The sequence below is a fragment of the Camarhynchus parvulus genome, chromosome 9 (genome assembly GCF_901933205.1).
Source record: "Camarhynchus parvulus chromosome 9, STF_HiC, whole genome shotgun sequence".
In the NCBI taxonomy this organism is placed as follows: domain Eukaryota; kingdom Metazoa; phylum Chordata; class Aves; order Passeriformes; family Thraupidae; genus Camarhynchus; species Camarhynchus parvulus.
Genome location: NC_044579.1, coordinates 9,089,455 through 9,104,716, shown reverse-complemented (window position 1 = coordinate 9,104,716; position 15,262 = coordinate 9,089,455). Strand labels below are relative to the sequence as shown.

The following is a 15,262-nucleotide window of genomic DNA, read 5'->3' as shown; positions in this document are numbered from 1 at the left end:
ACTGGCTGAGCACAGAACTGCTGTTTTGTTCAGTCTCCCAGCTGTGCCCAGTGAACCTGTGCTGGCAGGAATGTGGTGCTGGAGTTGGTAGAGCAGAAGTCACTCAGTTCTCCTAAAGGTGGTTTACTCAAAGCACTTCACGCTTTTTTTGAACCTCTGCAATCTTTAACTGCCCCACAGTATGTCACACAGAGCACATCCCTCACTGTTTCAATCCAGAGCTGTTCTGTAACCAGGAATGCATCTAGAGATCACCACAAGTTCTCTGGGAAAACAACACAATATCCTTGAAATTAATTACAGAATGGCAAGGGGATTTAATCTTATTGAGATTTTATATAAAACAGCATTTAGCCCTGGCACTCACACTCTCCATCTAATAAACAAAATAAAAATTCAAATCAGTCAGAGAAAACAGCCACAACAAGCACTTTCATAAAGTCCACAATGACAAATGTCAATCTCCTATTTGCTGACACAGCACAGCAGAGGAACAAGCCACACTTTTCCTGGCATTAGCTTAAATGGTTCCTTGGATATACAGTCCCTGTGGATAGTATTGGCCTGAATGTCACTGGAGCTACAAATACTTCAGTTTTGATTGCTGTTTTTTTTAACTTGGACTGTGTCTGCATGAGAAGTGGGCATGCTTTGGCCTTGCAAACTGTACAACCCTCACAGCCAGAAGAGTTGACTAAACAAGAAGAGCACCCTCACTGCCAGTTACCCTGTTTTTCCAGGCACAAATGGGCAGCAAATGATTATGAACACCTCAATGCCAAGCTGAGGGAGTCAGTAAGGATGTGAATACCTAGGTGGATGTCAGTGGCCCTCTAGACTGAGGACAAGACCAAAGTGAGAATCAAACATAATTATTTAATGTGTAAGAGAAAGAAAAATCATGGATCTGAGACACTAAAGTGGTTTTATCTCTGGACTACTATGCTGGCAGGATCACATGCTGCAAATACAGATCAAATAGTTTTTGGTTTTCCACTTATAACTGACAGGACTAGGATTATTCAAGGAAAACAAGTTCATTATCTTGTCTCTTCTGAGGACGGGAGGAAAACTTAGAGCGTACAGACCAAGTGGAGAATGAAAGCAAAATGAAAATACAGTCAGGAGGGAATGATTGGCAGTTGCAGGAGGGAACTAATCTTGTAAATGGACCAGAGACTGCTCAGAGTGGTTGCAAAGAAGAGGAATAAATGGGGATTTATGCAGATTGAAGCCGAAAAACAAGGACTCCATAACAGAACCACTGTGTCTTTTTAGGAATCTCCAGAATATGAGAAGTGCTTCAATTGGCAGTGTGGACTAGTGATCTGACAATTTAACCATCCCAACATTTTACACAGTGTTCAACAGTATGGCAGTCTGAAAAGAGAGAGAGTTGTTTGGAAAAGCACTACAGCAAAACAGGGAAAGTACAAGGAAACAACTCAGTTCCAAATCAGTTGAGAGGAGGTAAAATACCTCCCCTCCAAAATTATTTTATTCTGAATGCTGTACTTTGATCAACCTCTACAGCTCCAGTAACATGACCTACACTGATGTGAACCTCTGAGCACGTCACCAGGATCACCATGATCTGGAAGATGGAGGGTCTGTGCCCAAACCAGCATCTCTCTGCTTTAGCATGCATTGGAATTCAGAAAAAAAACCCCAAGCAAACAACATTATTATGGAGACAGAGTAATGAAACTTCCACTGAAACGACAAAATCGGCAGTGACCTCTAGTACTCTACTCTGCTTCCAAGCAGCTCTTATAGCTTTCACTGTCAATAAAATCTAGAGTTATGTTTATACTAAGGTTTAAATTTTATTATTTTAACATGCTTGTTGCTGTATGTTAAATTTTCAGAATACATTAAATCAGATTTTTTGCAATTTCAATAAAAATATATTAATATATTTTTCAGCTAAAGCAATGGATTATCTTATTTCTGCAGTGAAAAAGGACAGAATGTATAAATACAATCAGCTGTACCTCACAAGCTGATTCTTTCAATATAGGTATTAATAATAAGAAAATAAAAATTTACTTACTGGAAAGCTAGACTTACAGAGAATAAAAATGTCATGTTTATAAAATATTATTTTGGTGTTTCAAAGTGTGGACTTCATAAACATTCATGTTAAGGTGAATGCTAATGTGGAGAAGTTAGACACAAAAAGCTGGAAAACTGCCATTATCTGCACCCTTTACAGATGTGCCTACATTAAAATATAGCCCTTTTTAATTTGAATTTGCACCTTTCCAAACATTCTACTGCCTCATTCACTGCATTTACTATTTCAGAACTGGCAGCACTAGGGATGCTGTAGACAATGTTACTAAGCAGGAAAACAAGGTACTGTTTTGCCAGTGCAAACAAATGCAAGAGACCATCAGGAGCTGTGAAACATTTTCAGCTGGTCACTGGCAGGGCTGTAGTTATATGAGAAAGAGAACCTTAAAGAGGGCAGCATGGCTGGGGGATCAGCAGCAGAGGTTTGTGCTACAGCTGCTTGGTTAATGCCTCCCCTCTAATCTGCGTAGATGGGGAGAAGGTGGTCGTGGAGGGATTGCCAGTGGTGACAGGAAAGGAACTTATTCTGGTGGTAGAATTGAAGATGCTTGGAAAACCAGGGAACCAGTGTTTCTTCCTTCCTCTGAAGCTAACCCTTCAGGTCAGTGTGGCAGTAGAATAATGCAGTTCCCTTTGAAGGAATTATGGGGGGAAGCACAAAGAATAATTCCTTTCTGGAGCTGTTTAAGTACTGTGTTTTAATGGCAACAATACAACTGTAACAATGCCTTGTGGATTAATGAGGGTTCCATAAATGGACAGCCCAAATGGGATTGAGAAATGTACCAGCTTCTCTGTCTCTTCCTGGAAAGAGTATTTAAAAACAACATGCATTTGCTCTCCAAGGCTGCATGGTTTTTAGCCAATGTTTTCCTCTGTCTGGTTCACTGAGAGCTGCACAGAATAGAGCCACTAATGGCACTTGCTGCATGGTTCCAGATCCTCTTTGTGACTTTGCCTGGTGACCAGGCAGTAACTGCTCACACAGCACAGTAATGCTAAGGATTTCTTGTACTGGTCAAGGGCAAAGAGAAAAGGACTACCTTACCAAGGCCACCTCAAATGCATTTCTCTTAAATGAAATTATGTGACCATAGACTTACCATATTTAAGCTAAAATGCTCAACTAATAATGGTAAAGGTAGGTTTTTAGAATTGGTGCTGGATAACTAAACATGCTGTGTGAGAAGCCTCCTCAGATAAAGTGATGCTGAGTGCTGGAGAACACAGCATGAGGCTGCACTGAGTTATCTGATCTGAGGCTGTAGCGATAACATCCAGCAGCAGCAGTGCCTGGAGAGGACTCTGCTTACAGCCCTCCCCAGCTGCTTCTCAATTTCTCTCTCGAGTTGAACAGCTGAGCTGTTGGTAGAACTGCCAACCAGCACAGGTCCTGCTCCTCAGCCTGTGGCTGAAGTTGTTTAAGCCAGCATGCAGGAGGCTGCAGGGCTCTGAGCAGCCTGGCTAGAGACTCTGAAAATGAGGCAACAAGCAGCTGGGGATGGCAACCCATGCTCTGTACAGCTGCTGTGACAGAAGCATGGAGCAGGAAGAATGCCAGAGCAGGTATTTTTGGATGTCTCTTTGCTCAGAAGCAGGATGCCACTCCCGGGACTGAGCTGTTTTTAAATTTCACTTTAAGGCTTGAACTAAGGTTCAAGCAAAGTAACAAACAGAAGGACTTTTCTCCTTTTTATTTCAGCTTCTAGGAAAGGAAGTAACTTTCCTAGAGAAACAGTGAAATCTCAAGTTGGACTCTAACCAACATGCCAGTATTCTAGTGCACTAAAATCTACTCTAAAGAGTTAAACTGGAAGTGAAATGTCTAAAGTACCTTCAGAAGATCCACCTGTGTTAAAGGCTGGTAGGCATTTCTTGGTGTCCAGTTTCCAGATGGGTTGGTATTTCACCGCATGGCAGTACATTAATGGGGACAATGGTTGTTCCTTTACCTTCTCTCTCTGCAAAACTTCCTTCAAGAGCAGTTGAGGGTATTGCAGAACTCCCTTAAGCAGAGTAAGCAACAGCTCATACCAACACTTGAATCAAAACTGGGTCCCCCTTAGTGAGGGTTTCTGTAAGAATTTTCCCATACATCAGTTTTTTATTTAAAGTCATGCAAATAGCCAGCTTTTCCACTGCCTCCTGAAATACAATTTCCTTTGACCTTCCAAACCAAAGTGACTTGACATTAACCCTCTGCTTCCTCAGCAGGCTGTCCCTGATCAGAAGTTTCTGACACTTAAAACATCAGATGAACTCTTGATTCCAAGAATGTGTAGCCTTCCTTCTCAAAAGGCTTAAATTAGGTCATGTGAAGAGGAGGAAAGAGGCATGCAGGCAATCTGCTTTCACTGGTGAGTAAAGTGTATGATCTTCCCTGCTTTCCTGATAAATAAGAAAAGATGGATATAATTAGCTGTCCCAAGGACCAAATAAGCTTCTGACTTGCTACAGAGTAGCTGAAGGTTATGTACAGTGTAGCATACAGACCAACCCATATAAATAGTCCTCTGTAGAACTACTAAGTATGAGGCCCTGCGCTCTCAATCTCTAATGGAAGACTACTGCTCCTAATTAGTTACAATTCTTTCAATACGGGATAAATTTAGTAATATTCTTTTGTGCACTGCTATCCCAAATGCTGACTGAAAATAAAAAACCAATGTATTTTCCTTCCTCCTTTTACCTAAGCCTGCCATTCTTCCAAAACAATGTTGCCTGAAATTCTAGTCATGAACATAATCAACTCAAAGACTCACTCATGACCGAACTAATCTGATACTGTTTCCCTTAAGTCTCCTCTATACATAACATTTCTGTCACAATGAGAACTCTGTTCAGGAGAAATACAACAATGGAATCTCGAGCTCATAATCACAGCTGAAAATCCTGGCTGTCAACTAGAATTTAGCAATGTGCAGTTGAGATCTGGTTCCTAAGAGAACCCTGGTTGCTGTCAGGTGTCCTCTGGACAGAGCCTCCCAATAGTCCTACAGTGTTTGCTTGGGCATGAGGCCAAAGGGCTTGGGAAACCTCACAGCAATGCCCAAGGAGTGCATGGGGATACTCCCTCAAACTGCTCGGGCAGTGATGCTACACAGGTGACAAACCTGCTTCTGTGAGGGCTCCTGATGTAGTCTCAGGACAAAAAGGCAGCACTTGAGAAAAGCTTTTAATATTCTATGCTTGCTACTGCAGTTTATTGCTCATCTAGAATAAACATATGATGTGCTCCTTAACATGTGAGAGCAACAGATGTGCAAAAATCACCTTTTAATTAACTAAATTTTATAAACTCACTGATACTAATATGCAGGGAAAAAAGGACAAAATTCAATGTTGCCGTGGGGACCTTAACAGATCATGATGTTTTCTGCTTGTTCCCTGTACCTGGGAATGCAGCATACCTCTTACTTCTACACAAACACTGGCTGCTGGATGTAAGCAAAGCACTGGTTTATCTTTAACAGACTCTGAGCTCAAATTTGAAGTTGCCTTAACTTCCCAACTTAGAGAAATAGAAGAGGTTTTTCTTACATAAATGTAAGATATATAGTAGCCTCTATCTTACAAATTTCAAGTAAAATTTTGACTCAACTTTATTTCTAAGATCAGCCTAAATTCAGAGATAAACTTGTAAGAACAAGTCAAATCAGCTTCCACACTAAGGCTGCTTTAGCTAACAGAAAACTCTTTCTGCCAGAGACACAAGAACCACATCAGATATCTGTATTAAAAAACCCTCCTCTGAACAGTAGCTGTTTAATTTGAGGATTTTTGGATACCTCCCCTAGTACTCTATATCTGTGTAAGCTTGGCTTTTATCCTGTATGTTGGCTGTGAAAATGCAGGGGAGGAGGGGGAAGAAGCTCTACCAGTTCTCACTTGATGGATTAAATTACTATCTTCTGCTCTGTGGAAATTCAAATACTGTAACAACAGCTGAAGCATAAGGCACCAATGGCTTCCAAGGATGCAAAGAGTAACTGATATCTTAATATGATACAAAGGAAACAAGGGGAAATAATTTTGCTAATGACACCTGCATTATTTTAAGTACTTCATTAGGCTGGCATTAAGCAAGCAATTAAAAATACTGAAACCATAATTCCAGTAAAATGCTGGATGGGTAGGCTTTGGAGAGATCAAAGGATAAATCTTAGATATAAATTTGTAGCTACAAAGTGCTAAAGCAATATTGCAGATTAAAAAGAAAAACCTGAACTCCAATGCCAACCTCCACTTTGAAGCTGATGCCAGACGTGTTCTCTGTGGCACCTGGCAATTCATTTGTATCCTGTGATGCCCCTTCCACTGTCATGGGCACAAACCCCCACTTCCAACACTACAAAGGGATTGCATTAAATGTGACAAGTAGACAACTGACTGTAGCTCAGATATCAAGTCAATGCAAATCACAGGTTAAGCAGTTAAATATTCACACTTTTTTCAATGAAAGTTAACATGGGGAGGACGTGAAGTTTTTGACGTTTACTCAGGAATCAGGCAGGTAAAACCAAACCTGGTAAAATTGCTCTTGCTTTATTTGCAGATGTGCCTCATGACTCAGTCATAAGAAACATGATGACTCTGTGTTTAGCATGCCAGAATTAGAGATCATTGCATAGTAGAGAACTTCTGCAAATGCTGGAAATAATTCTGATATGGTAAATGTACCTTGACTATCATGACATTCAACTACCAACTACAACCCACCTAAAGCTTCTGGGTGAAACTCTGGTCTCTGAAACAAAGATCTCTCAATGCTCCCATGGTGAGAATTTGTTCCAGTCAGACTAACTGGGAATGTGGACAACTCTTGCTTGTAAAGTATTTTAAGTTCTGTAGAAAGTAAGAGGGTTCAAAAAACCAGAAATATGGATGAGGGAGAACAAACTCATGGTTTCCAAGGTGTTTTAAAATTGCATTAGAGCAAGCTATGTGCAAGTTCTGATTTGGGTCTCTACAGAGTACATGTCCCAGCTTCTGGCAAGTCCTGTTCAATCTTTTGGCTGGCCAGTGGCTCCTTTTAACCCATGAAATTGATGGTTTGTCTTCCTATTCCAATGCAAGGAATTTATACAGAGTGAGATTTGAGGAAGTGCACAGAGGAAACCTCAAAACCAAAGGGAATCTTTAAGCCAATTAAAGCTGCTCCCTTGTTAGTTTTGTAAACACAGCAGCAGGTAAGCATTTCAAATGAATAACCTGCCAAACACCTACCAGCCTAACAACGAAACTGGAAACTTATTTTAATGTTGCTTCTAATTAGATTGCTTAACTTTGGAATGCTGCATCAAACTAGTTCAGAATTCCAGTGACTATTCTAGGAATTGATGGACAAGACTGTCATTAACTTCAGTTCCTGTGTGTACAGCAGACCAGGATGAAGTTGGAAGTTTCCCCCTCTGCAGAGTAATATAAAGCCCATAGATATTCCTAGTGATTCTGGTGTAACTGTATTTTATAACAGCTCTACTCATCTTTCAAAGAGAAAGACTTCCTAGGCAGAAAAACAATGGTGAGAATAAAGCTGGAAAAAGCTCTGGGAGCTGGGAAGATGTTGCACAGGGAACTTTGAGGACTGCAGGAAAGTAGGCCAGGCTTTGACAAGAGAAGTTTTGCCTGCAAGTGTTGGAGTGCTTGAGCTACAGGTGTATATTTACACTGACCACAAACTCAGTTTCATAACTCTGTAATTGTTCTGGAGTTAATACTGTCAGTTAACATTGTCTCTTCTTGCTTATGTTCACTGTATTGCCTTGTTTCAGGAGACTTCTGAAGAAAAGGCTACTACACAGCCTTAAAATTAAGTTCATGGAAAAACTTATCCTAAACTGATAAACAGCTACAGGACAATTAACCCTACAGACATTTTGATAAGACTTCTCTGTACAGAAGCAAATAAAAGGTGATATCTTGTTTGACTTGTAAGATTTGAAATAGAAAGCCAATGTCCTTATTCCTGTGTTGAGAGGCAAGACGTGGCACTTTAACCATCCTGTGAGAATCAACCAACTCATTGGGGGTTTCTCCTCCTTGCTGTTCTGAAACCTCACAGAAAGAACTGCTTCAAGAAGTTGGACTGTGGTCCCTCAAGAGCTGGATGTGAATCTGCTGCTGCAAACCATGACTGGATATTTCTAATCTACAGCATGGATGCTTTCCAAATGCTGGCAAACCACACTAAACAGGGTAACTCTCTACAGAGTCCTTATTCTATCACATTTTGAAAAAATAATTCTGTGCAAGTAGATCTCAGAACACAGGCAAAGAGGCAACCCACAAATTGTTAAGGGGGAGCCATCAAAATAAAACAATCCTGAACTTTGACTGTTGGGGAAGTACATCACTGCTGTTACTTTCTTTTGATAAAGAATGCTAAATGCATGCATTTAATAGTACATACTGAAGATAAAATGACGGAACAAGATCTGAAGAATGTGTTGAAGGGGTAAGTGAGAGTCAAGTAAAATGCCCTTCTGTAGCTTGACAGAGTAACTCTTCCATCTTCCAGAGGGAAAAAAAAAGGCATAATTGAATTTCATGCATTTGAGATCACAGGACCAGATGGGCATAAATACTTGCAGAAGTAAGACTTGGCCAATACTTCACACAAATGGATCTTCAGTTACCAACTGGACTGATGCTGCTTGTAGCCAAACAAGAGCATTTTCACAGCACTAAACTACCTGTAGATATTATGGTGAGTGTAACAACTGCTATTCAGACAAGTGCCTTCAGAACAGTTTGTTGATAAATACACTTATAAGCTCTGTTAGCAAATATTGTCTCTGAACAAGTGACAAGCTCTGTTTGTTGTCTGCTTTCAAAATTTTTCTGTACCATATTTATTGGACTGTTAGTGTTCAATATTAACTGGTGCCACAAAAATTCTTAGGATAAGTGTAATAACATATAATATTCTCATTTTCCTGCAAGCATCAAATATATTTCCCTTGGTTTTAATATTTTTAAAATAGCAAAATCCATGAGAAGAGGGAATAAATGTTCCTGGCTTGGATTTTGGGACATTAGTCACAACATGTTTCTGCACTGGTGTCATAGAGGAAGGAAAACCTATCTTTGCATTGAAATTAGAGGGTGGATTTAGGCTATAATTTAATTTCCACATGCCCCAATCATCCAGCATGCCCCAATGAGTCGGAAAGCTTGTAATTAACCCCTTTTCAGGAACCACAAGTAAGCACAATTGTTTGAGGAAACTCTGATTACTCAATGTGAACTGGACTTCCAGCTAGAGTGTCTGCTGTTGTGTTAAAATTAGAGATTATTTTGGAAGCCTGCTTCCTCAGTGATGCTTCTGGCCCTAGCAACCTTTCTGGCCTCCCAAAGAATCCCTTGCACACAGCCCCTGGGTTCAATGCCATGCTCCTCTCTTGTGCTAAAGCAAGTTCAGTTTGAAGTGCCAAGGTTGCAGATGTGCTTAAGTTGGTGAAGCTGAACTCCTCCCCTTGTGGGAGCAGAGGAGAAAGTTTTCAAGTACTCAAAGTACAAATTGAACAGTTTTTCAGAACACATTTCTCTCTTCCTTTCTATTAATGAAATGAGTACATGCAGCAATAGGGTGGCTGGAAGCTAAAGTATCTCTAAACTGCAATTGTCCCTGGAACAAACCCTGCCCTTGGACAGGGCAAGGGAAATTGAGCTGATGTCTCCCTGGCAGGGAGCGTGGTCACAGCTGGGCATGAGCAGTTTCCTGTGGGGATGGTGTGGTGTCTCAAGGCTTCCTCACAAATGAGGAATGTCTGCTCAGCCTCTCTTCTGGTTTACCAAAGGCAACAGAGATGTTTCTCAACTATTTCAACTTGCTAAAAGTTTCAGTTATGAAATGCTTCTCCAGACTTTCCTGTTTGTCAGACTTTGCACCACACAGCCCCTGTGGCAGCTATCAAAGTACTCAACCATGTTTTTGGAGAAGTGTGGTCCAGATTTTGCCTTAAACTGTCCTGCCAGAAGTAAATTTTTTTTTTGCAAGGACAAAAAAGGAAGACTAGACTTGAGACACCTCAGCACAGACTGCAGAGTGCTTCTAATAAAGCTTCATGTCCATGCTATGGCTGCTTGAGATCCTAGTCTGTTGTCTGACATCCTTCCTCTCAAAGAGCAAAAAGCATTTTCTCTTTAAGACAGCAAACAACAAAAAGTATTATTTCATTCAGAGTTGGACAAAGGCCTTTATGTAAATTCTGCTATCCAGTAAAGACTATGTACAAACACATGCAAAAAGCACTTGAAAGTTTGCTCCCTAGGCTTAACTTTCAAGGCACTCCTCACTTCTACCAGCAGCTTAGTCTGGTCTTGTTAGAAGCTTATTCTTCTAATTGCCAGCACAAAAGGTTTTTAATTTATGTTTTGACAGCTAGAATTCTACATCTTCATAAATACAAAGAACTGTCAATAGTGCCAGCACAGAAGCAAAGGAACCAGATGCAGTACTAACAGCTGGGGGAGACTCCAATGATTCTATAAAAAGTTAAGAAAAACATCTGCTTATAGTTTGATAAAAGCTATCTGTCTAAATCCAACCTAGAAAATCAGATCCTGCTACAGCTGGCATAGAGATTATGAACATCTCACAGAACAAGAAGCCCCACCACCCTGTCTAGAAATAAAAGGTTTTGATCAAGAGGATATTTCCTTCACTTCTGTCCTTTTTATTGTAAAAAGGAAATATAAACCAACTCACAATATTCAGATATGTAAAGGTCAGGATAACAAGCTTGCAATTGCCTTCTAAGCTTATAAGAATTTACTTCAGTAAAATATTCCACATGTAAAATAAAGCTACACTATTTATCACACCCTTAGTTTGAACATGGGCCTTTAGGTCAAGTCTTTCTCTACTTTGCTGAAATCCCGGGTTGGAAGGCGCACAAAGGCTCTTGCCTCTCTTCCGAGCTCAGATCTATCTCATTTCATCAGCTTTAAATTCACATCCAGGCACCACAGGCATAAAATCAGAATGCTTTCTGAAAGCCACAACATGAAAAGTTTTTAAACGAGCTGCACAGAAAGGCATTTACACGCAGAATACGTCAGCAATAAAAGACACTGCACGACCAACACATGTGCCAGTACCTCACGGTATGACAAGGAACAAGGTGTTTAGCAGCTCCTGGACCTGACCACCAGGTATTTCCTTTCCAAGCAGAGGTGCTTAAGCGCAGGCCGGAGGGAAAGGGATCAGATCCTCCTGGCGCAGAGCTACTTCACCTGCCCTCTGTAAGGTGTCCTCGCCGCGGGCAGGGGGCTCCTGCTGCCCGGGGCTGCCGCCCCCGGCCCAGCCGCTCTCAGCGCACCGCCGGGGCGGTGGTCGCCGTCACCCGGCTGAGGGCTTTGGCCGCGGGGACCCCCTCACCCGCAGAGCAGGGACGGGACCCCGGCCCCGGCGTCACGGGCCTCCCCCCGTCCCCCCGCCCCGGCCGGCTCAGGGCCGGTGCCAGCCCCGAGGGACCCTCCCGCCACCGCCGAGGTGCGGACGCCATTGAGAACCGCGTTGCCATGGCAACCCCCCTCCCGCCCCAGGGGCCTCGCCACAGCGGGGCCGCGATCCCCGCGCCCCCCGCGCCGCCTCACGGCCCCCGCACGGAGGATACAGCTTGAAGCCGCGGAGGATCTCCTTGGCCCGCTCGTCCGTGGCCGACATGGTCCTGCCGCGCCGCGGGCGGGCGGACGGGGCTGGGCCGGGCCTGGCGGGAGCGCGGCGGTGACAGCAGAGCCTCAGGACCCCCCGCCCCTCCCTCCCGCGCACCCGCCACTGCCCGGCGCAACCAACCCCAGCGGCCGCCAGCGGCCGCTCGCCGCCACGCTGACCAATCAGCCGCTGCCGTCCCCTCCTCGCCCCGCCTTCTGCCGCAGGAATGACAGCGCTACTGACCAATCAGACAGCGCTCTCCCTCATTCAAGGGTGGGTGCGCAGCGGTGGCCGCGACTCTTCGGTTGGGCCTGACGTGGCCGCGATGGAGGCGCCGCAGGATGACCGGGCAGGGGGAGCGGGCGGTCCCCGGGCCGGGAGGCCTCAGCGGGGAGCAGTCGAGGGGGTGAGAAGCCGCCCCGGGCCTAGCCAGCGGCGGCCGAACGGCCCCGAGCCGCTGGAGCTTGGCTGGCGCTTCTCCCCGGGCAGTGGGGGTCCCGAGGTTCTGTCTCTGGGCTGCTCGGCGGAGCTCCGCCCTTGAGCTCGGGTGGTGCTGGGGATCCGGGTGCTCAGCCCCTGAGCGGCTTCTGCTGGAGACCTTCAGAACGCACCTGGACGAGTTCTGTGTCATCTGCTCCAGGTGACCCTGCCTTGGCAGGGGTTTGGGCTGGGTGATCGCCAGAGGTCCCTCCCAAACCTCGCAGTTCTGCGATTCTGCGTGTCCCGAGGCCGGAGCCAACAGCACCAGCATTGTGGAGAAGGTTTAAGATAGTGTGCTACCCCTGGAACAAAGGCAGCCTTCTTTGTGCTGCAGAAATTTGAATTACAGATCAGTTTGAGTTGAAAGGAACTTTAAAGACCATCCAGACTGGCCTTGAACACATCCAGGGATGGGGCATCCACAGTTCTGCCAGGCAACCTGTCAGTGCCTCAGCACCCTCACAGGAAACGATTTCATCCTTATATCTAATCTGAATCTACCTTCTGTCATTTTGAAGCCATGCCCCTTGTTCTATCACTAGAACTCTATTGCCTTGTAAAAAGTCCCTCTCCAGCTTTCTTGTAGGACCCCTTCAGGTACAGAAAGGCCTGAACAATGTCACCCTAGAACCTTCTCCAGGCTGAACAATGCAAATTTTTCCAGCCTTTCCTCATCAGAGAGGTGCTCTAGCCCTCTAATCATCCTCATGGCCTTTGTGTTTGTGTAGCAGAGTTGATTGGGGGGGGGGGGGAATTCTCAGATTTGTTAGCACATCCCAGGAGCCAGGCTGCTCTTTAACATGAGCTAATTAACCCGTCTTAACAATCTGAGAGCAACTGATAAAAGCATTAAGCCATGGATAAAATAAACCCAGCAGCTGTAACCCAGTCCTCAAATGAGGACCAGTGAACAGTGAGGGTGCCATCAATACACTCACTCATGGCTCCACTCGCCTCCAAATCGCCCACTGTGCAAAAGTGGAGAATGTGAGTGCTAATAAAGGCTGCATTTAATGCATAAGGGCAAGGCCACTGCCAGTATCACTGACAAGAGATCTTAATAATAAAAATAGGCAGCATTTATTTTCCTGATGTATATGATCCATGCTCAATTTCCCACCATCAGTTTAAGTGTATGAAGGGGTCATTTTGAGTCTGGGCAGAGTGCCAGGGGTGAGCTGTGCAAATATATATCTATATTTTGTTAAGAGTCCATCCTGGATTTTAGCTACGCTGTAGAATTGCATGCTGTCTAAAGAGGAGGGACTAAATATCACTGAGGAGAAAAGACTGATGGGGAGAAAAGGCTAGCAAGACAAAAGGAGACCTGGAAAAGGCAGAAACAAAGGGTTGTATGTAGGAAATGAGCCTGCCAGGTGGAAGTAGGACATGCTGGTTTACAGAAGTCATAAGAAACTCCATCCTGTCTCTGTTCAGGCTCCTCAGAGATGAAGGAGCCAGAGACCAAGTGGATCTCATAGAAGGGAACTCTTGCAGCTTTGAAGGGCTTCTCTAGCACTGGGGTAGGGATGTTTGTGGAGTTTCGAGTTGGAGCCTTTGCACTTCCTGGCCAAGTCTCAGAATTCCCAGAGTCAGGGAATTCTGTGCAGGGAGGCACAGGCCTCTCATTCATGAACTTCTGAACATCACAGAAGATCTCACAGCTGAAGTGTGAAGCTCCTGTCACTAGTGCAGGGCCAAGCAGCTGTGGAACATGTGGCAGCACAACTCAGAGTGACAAAACCCTGGGATCTCTCACAGTCCTTGGGCTGCATTAACACAAACAGCACTCTTGAGCACATCGTCTTAAAAACCTCCTTGCAAGAAAGTTGCTGCAAATCCCTCTATCCTTTGGTGCCACTTGGAACTGAAAACTTTTCCTTCACATCTCCGGCAGGTGTTGCAGCTTCTGAGCTTCCACTGCAGGCAAGAAGATGCCTCCAGCCTGCTTTCTGCTTCTCCAACAGCTATTCTCAAGGTGCAGCTAAGGGAGCTGCTGTTTCTGCAGAGCAGAGTAACTGGGGGATAGTTCAGATAGCCCCAGCTGGGGCTTCATCCCACCCCACACCTGATGGGAGAGGTTGTACACCTTCACATCTACAGCCACCCAGACATCACTCTGTGCCTGGCTGAGATGAGAGCCCAGCAAGCAGCTTAGTCCCTGGATCCTGGGAAATAAAGAGAGTTCAGAAACTCTTCAGCAGGGCCTGGGATCTCCCCTCCACTGTGCTCTGGAGGTGTGTGCTGGCAGCTGCAGGGAATGGGGATGAATGGATGAAGGGTCGTGGAAGCACACACAGGTGACTAATGAAATATAGGGGAAAATACAAGAAACACAAAAGTGTTTTCACTGTTGGCCCTCTCCTTGGTGAGGTCAGGTGTCCTCAAAGTCTGGGGGTCCAGGACCCCACTGCCTGGGGACATTACTATGGCAGTGCAGGGAAATAAGGTGAATTATGTGCTGCCTGAAAGGGACCTGGACTGCAGAATCACAAGGGGAAGAGGTGGGGTGAGTCAAGAGATAATGCCAACATTAAAAGATAAAATGGATTAACATCTCCTGGCACGCAGAGAGCTGCGTGGGTGGAGCAGGAGGTTGCAATAGCTGTTTAAAAGGGAGTGAGACAGCTGGACATCCACATATTTTTCCTCTTAAAAACAAAAATCCATCCCAAAAGCTGAGCTTAGCTGATGCTGTCCTCCAAAGTCCAGGTCAGTCAGCCAGGCTGGCTGTCAGCAGTTGGGAGGTATCAGGACAGGGACTCCTGGCTGACCTACATGGGGCTAACAGATGATTTTTACCCACAGGCTCTAGCAAAAGGTTGCAGAATCCATGGAAAATAGCTCACAATCATATATTTCCATTTCTGTTTCAGCCTGGAATTCGAGCCTTAGTGAGCGTTGGGAAAAAGGAGGCCACACACTGCTTGTCCAAGGCAACTGTCCCAGCATGTCTGCAGGATGAACCGTGGGCAAGGGCCTGGTTAGGATGTGATTAAAGAGGTAATTCTCCCTCCCTGTGCAGATGAGGGCTAAGTGTGGCTT

General features: G+C 44.5%; 1 protein-coding gene across 1 annotated transcript in view; it reads right to left on the bottom strand.

Annotated features, from left to right (window-relative positions):
• Positions 1–11,844, bottom strand: part of PDE6D (phosphodiesterase 6D) — a 34,554-nt gene extending 22,710 nt beyond the window's left edge. Inside the window, exon 1 of the mRNA XM_030954288.1 lies at positions 11,700–11,844. Coding sequence (XP_030810148.1) covers positions 11,700–11,749 — 50 coding nt within the window. The 5' untranslated portion in view covers positions 11,750–11,844. The remainder of the gene's footprint in view (positions 1–11,699) is intronic.
• Positions 11,845–15,262: the final 3,418 nt, after the last annotated feature.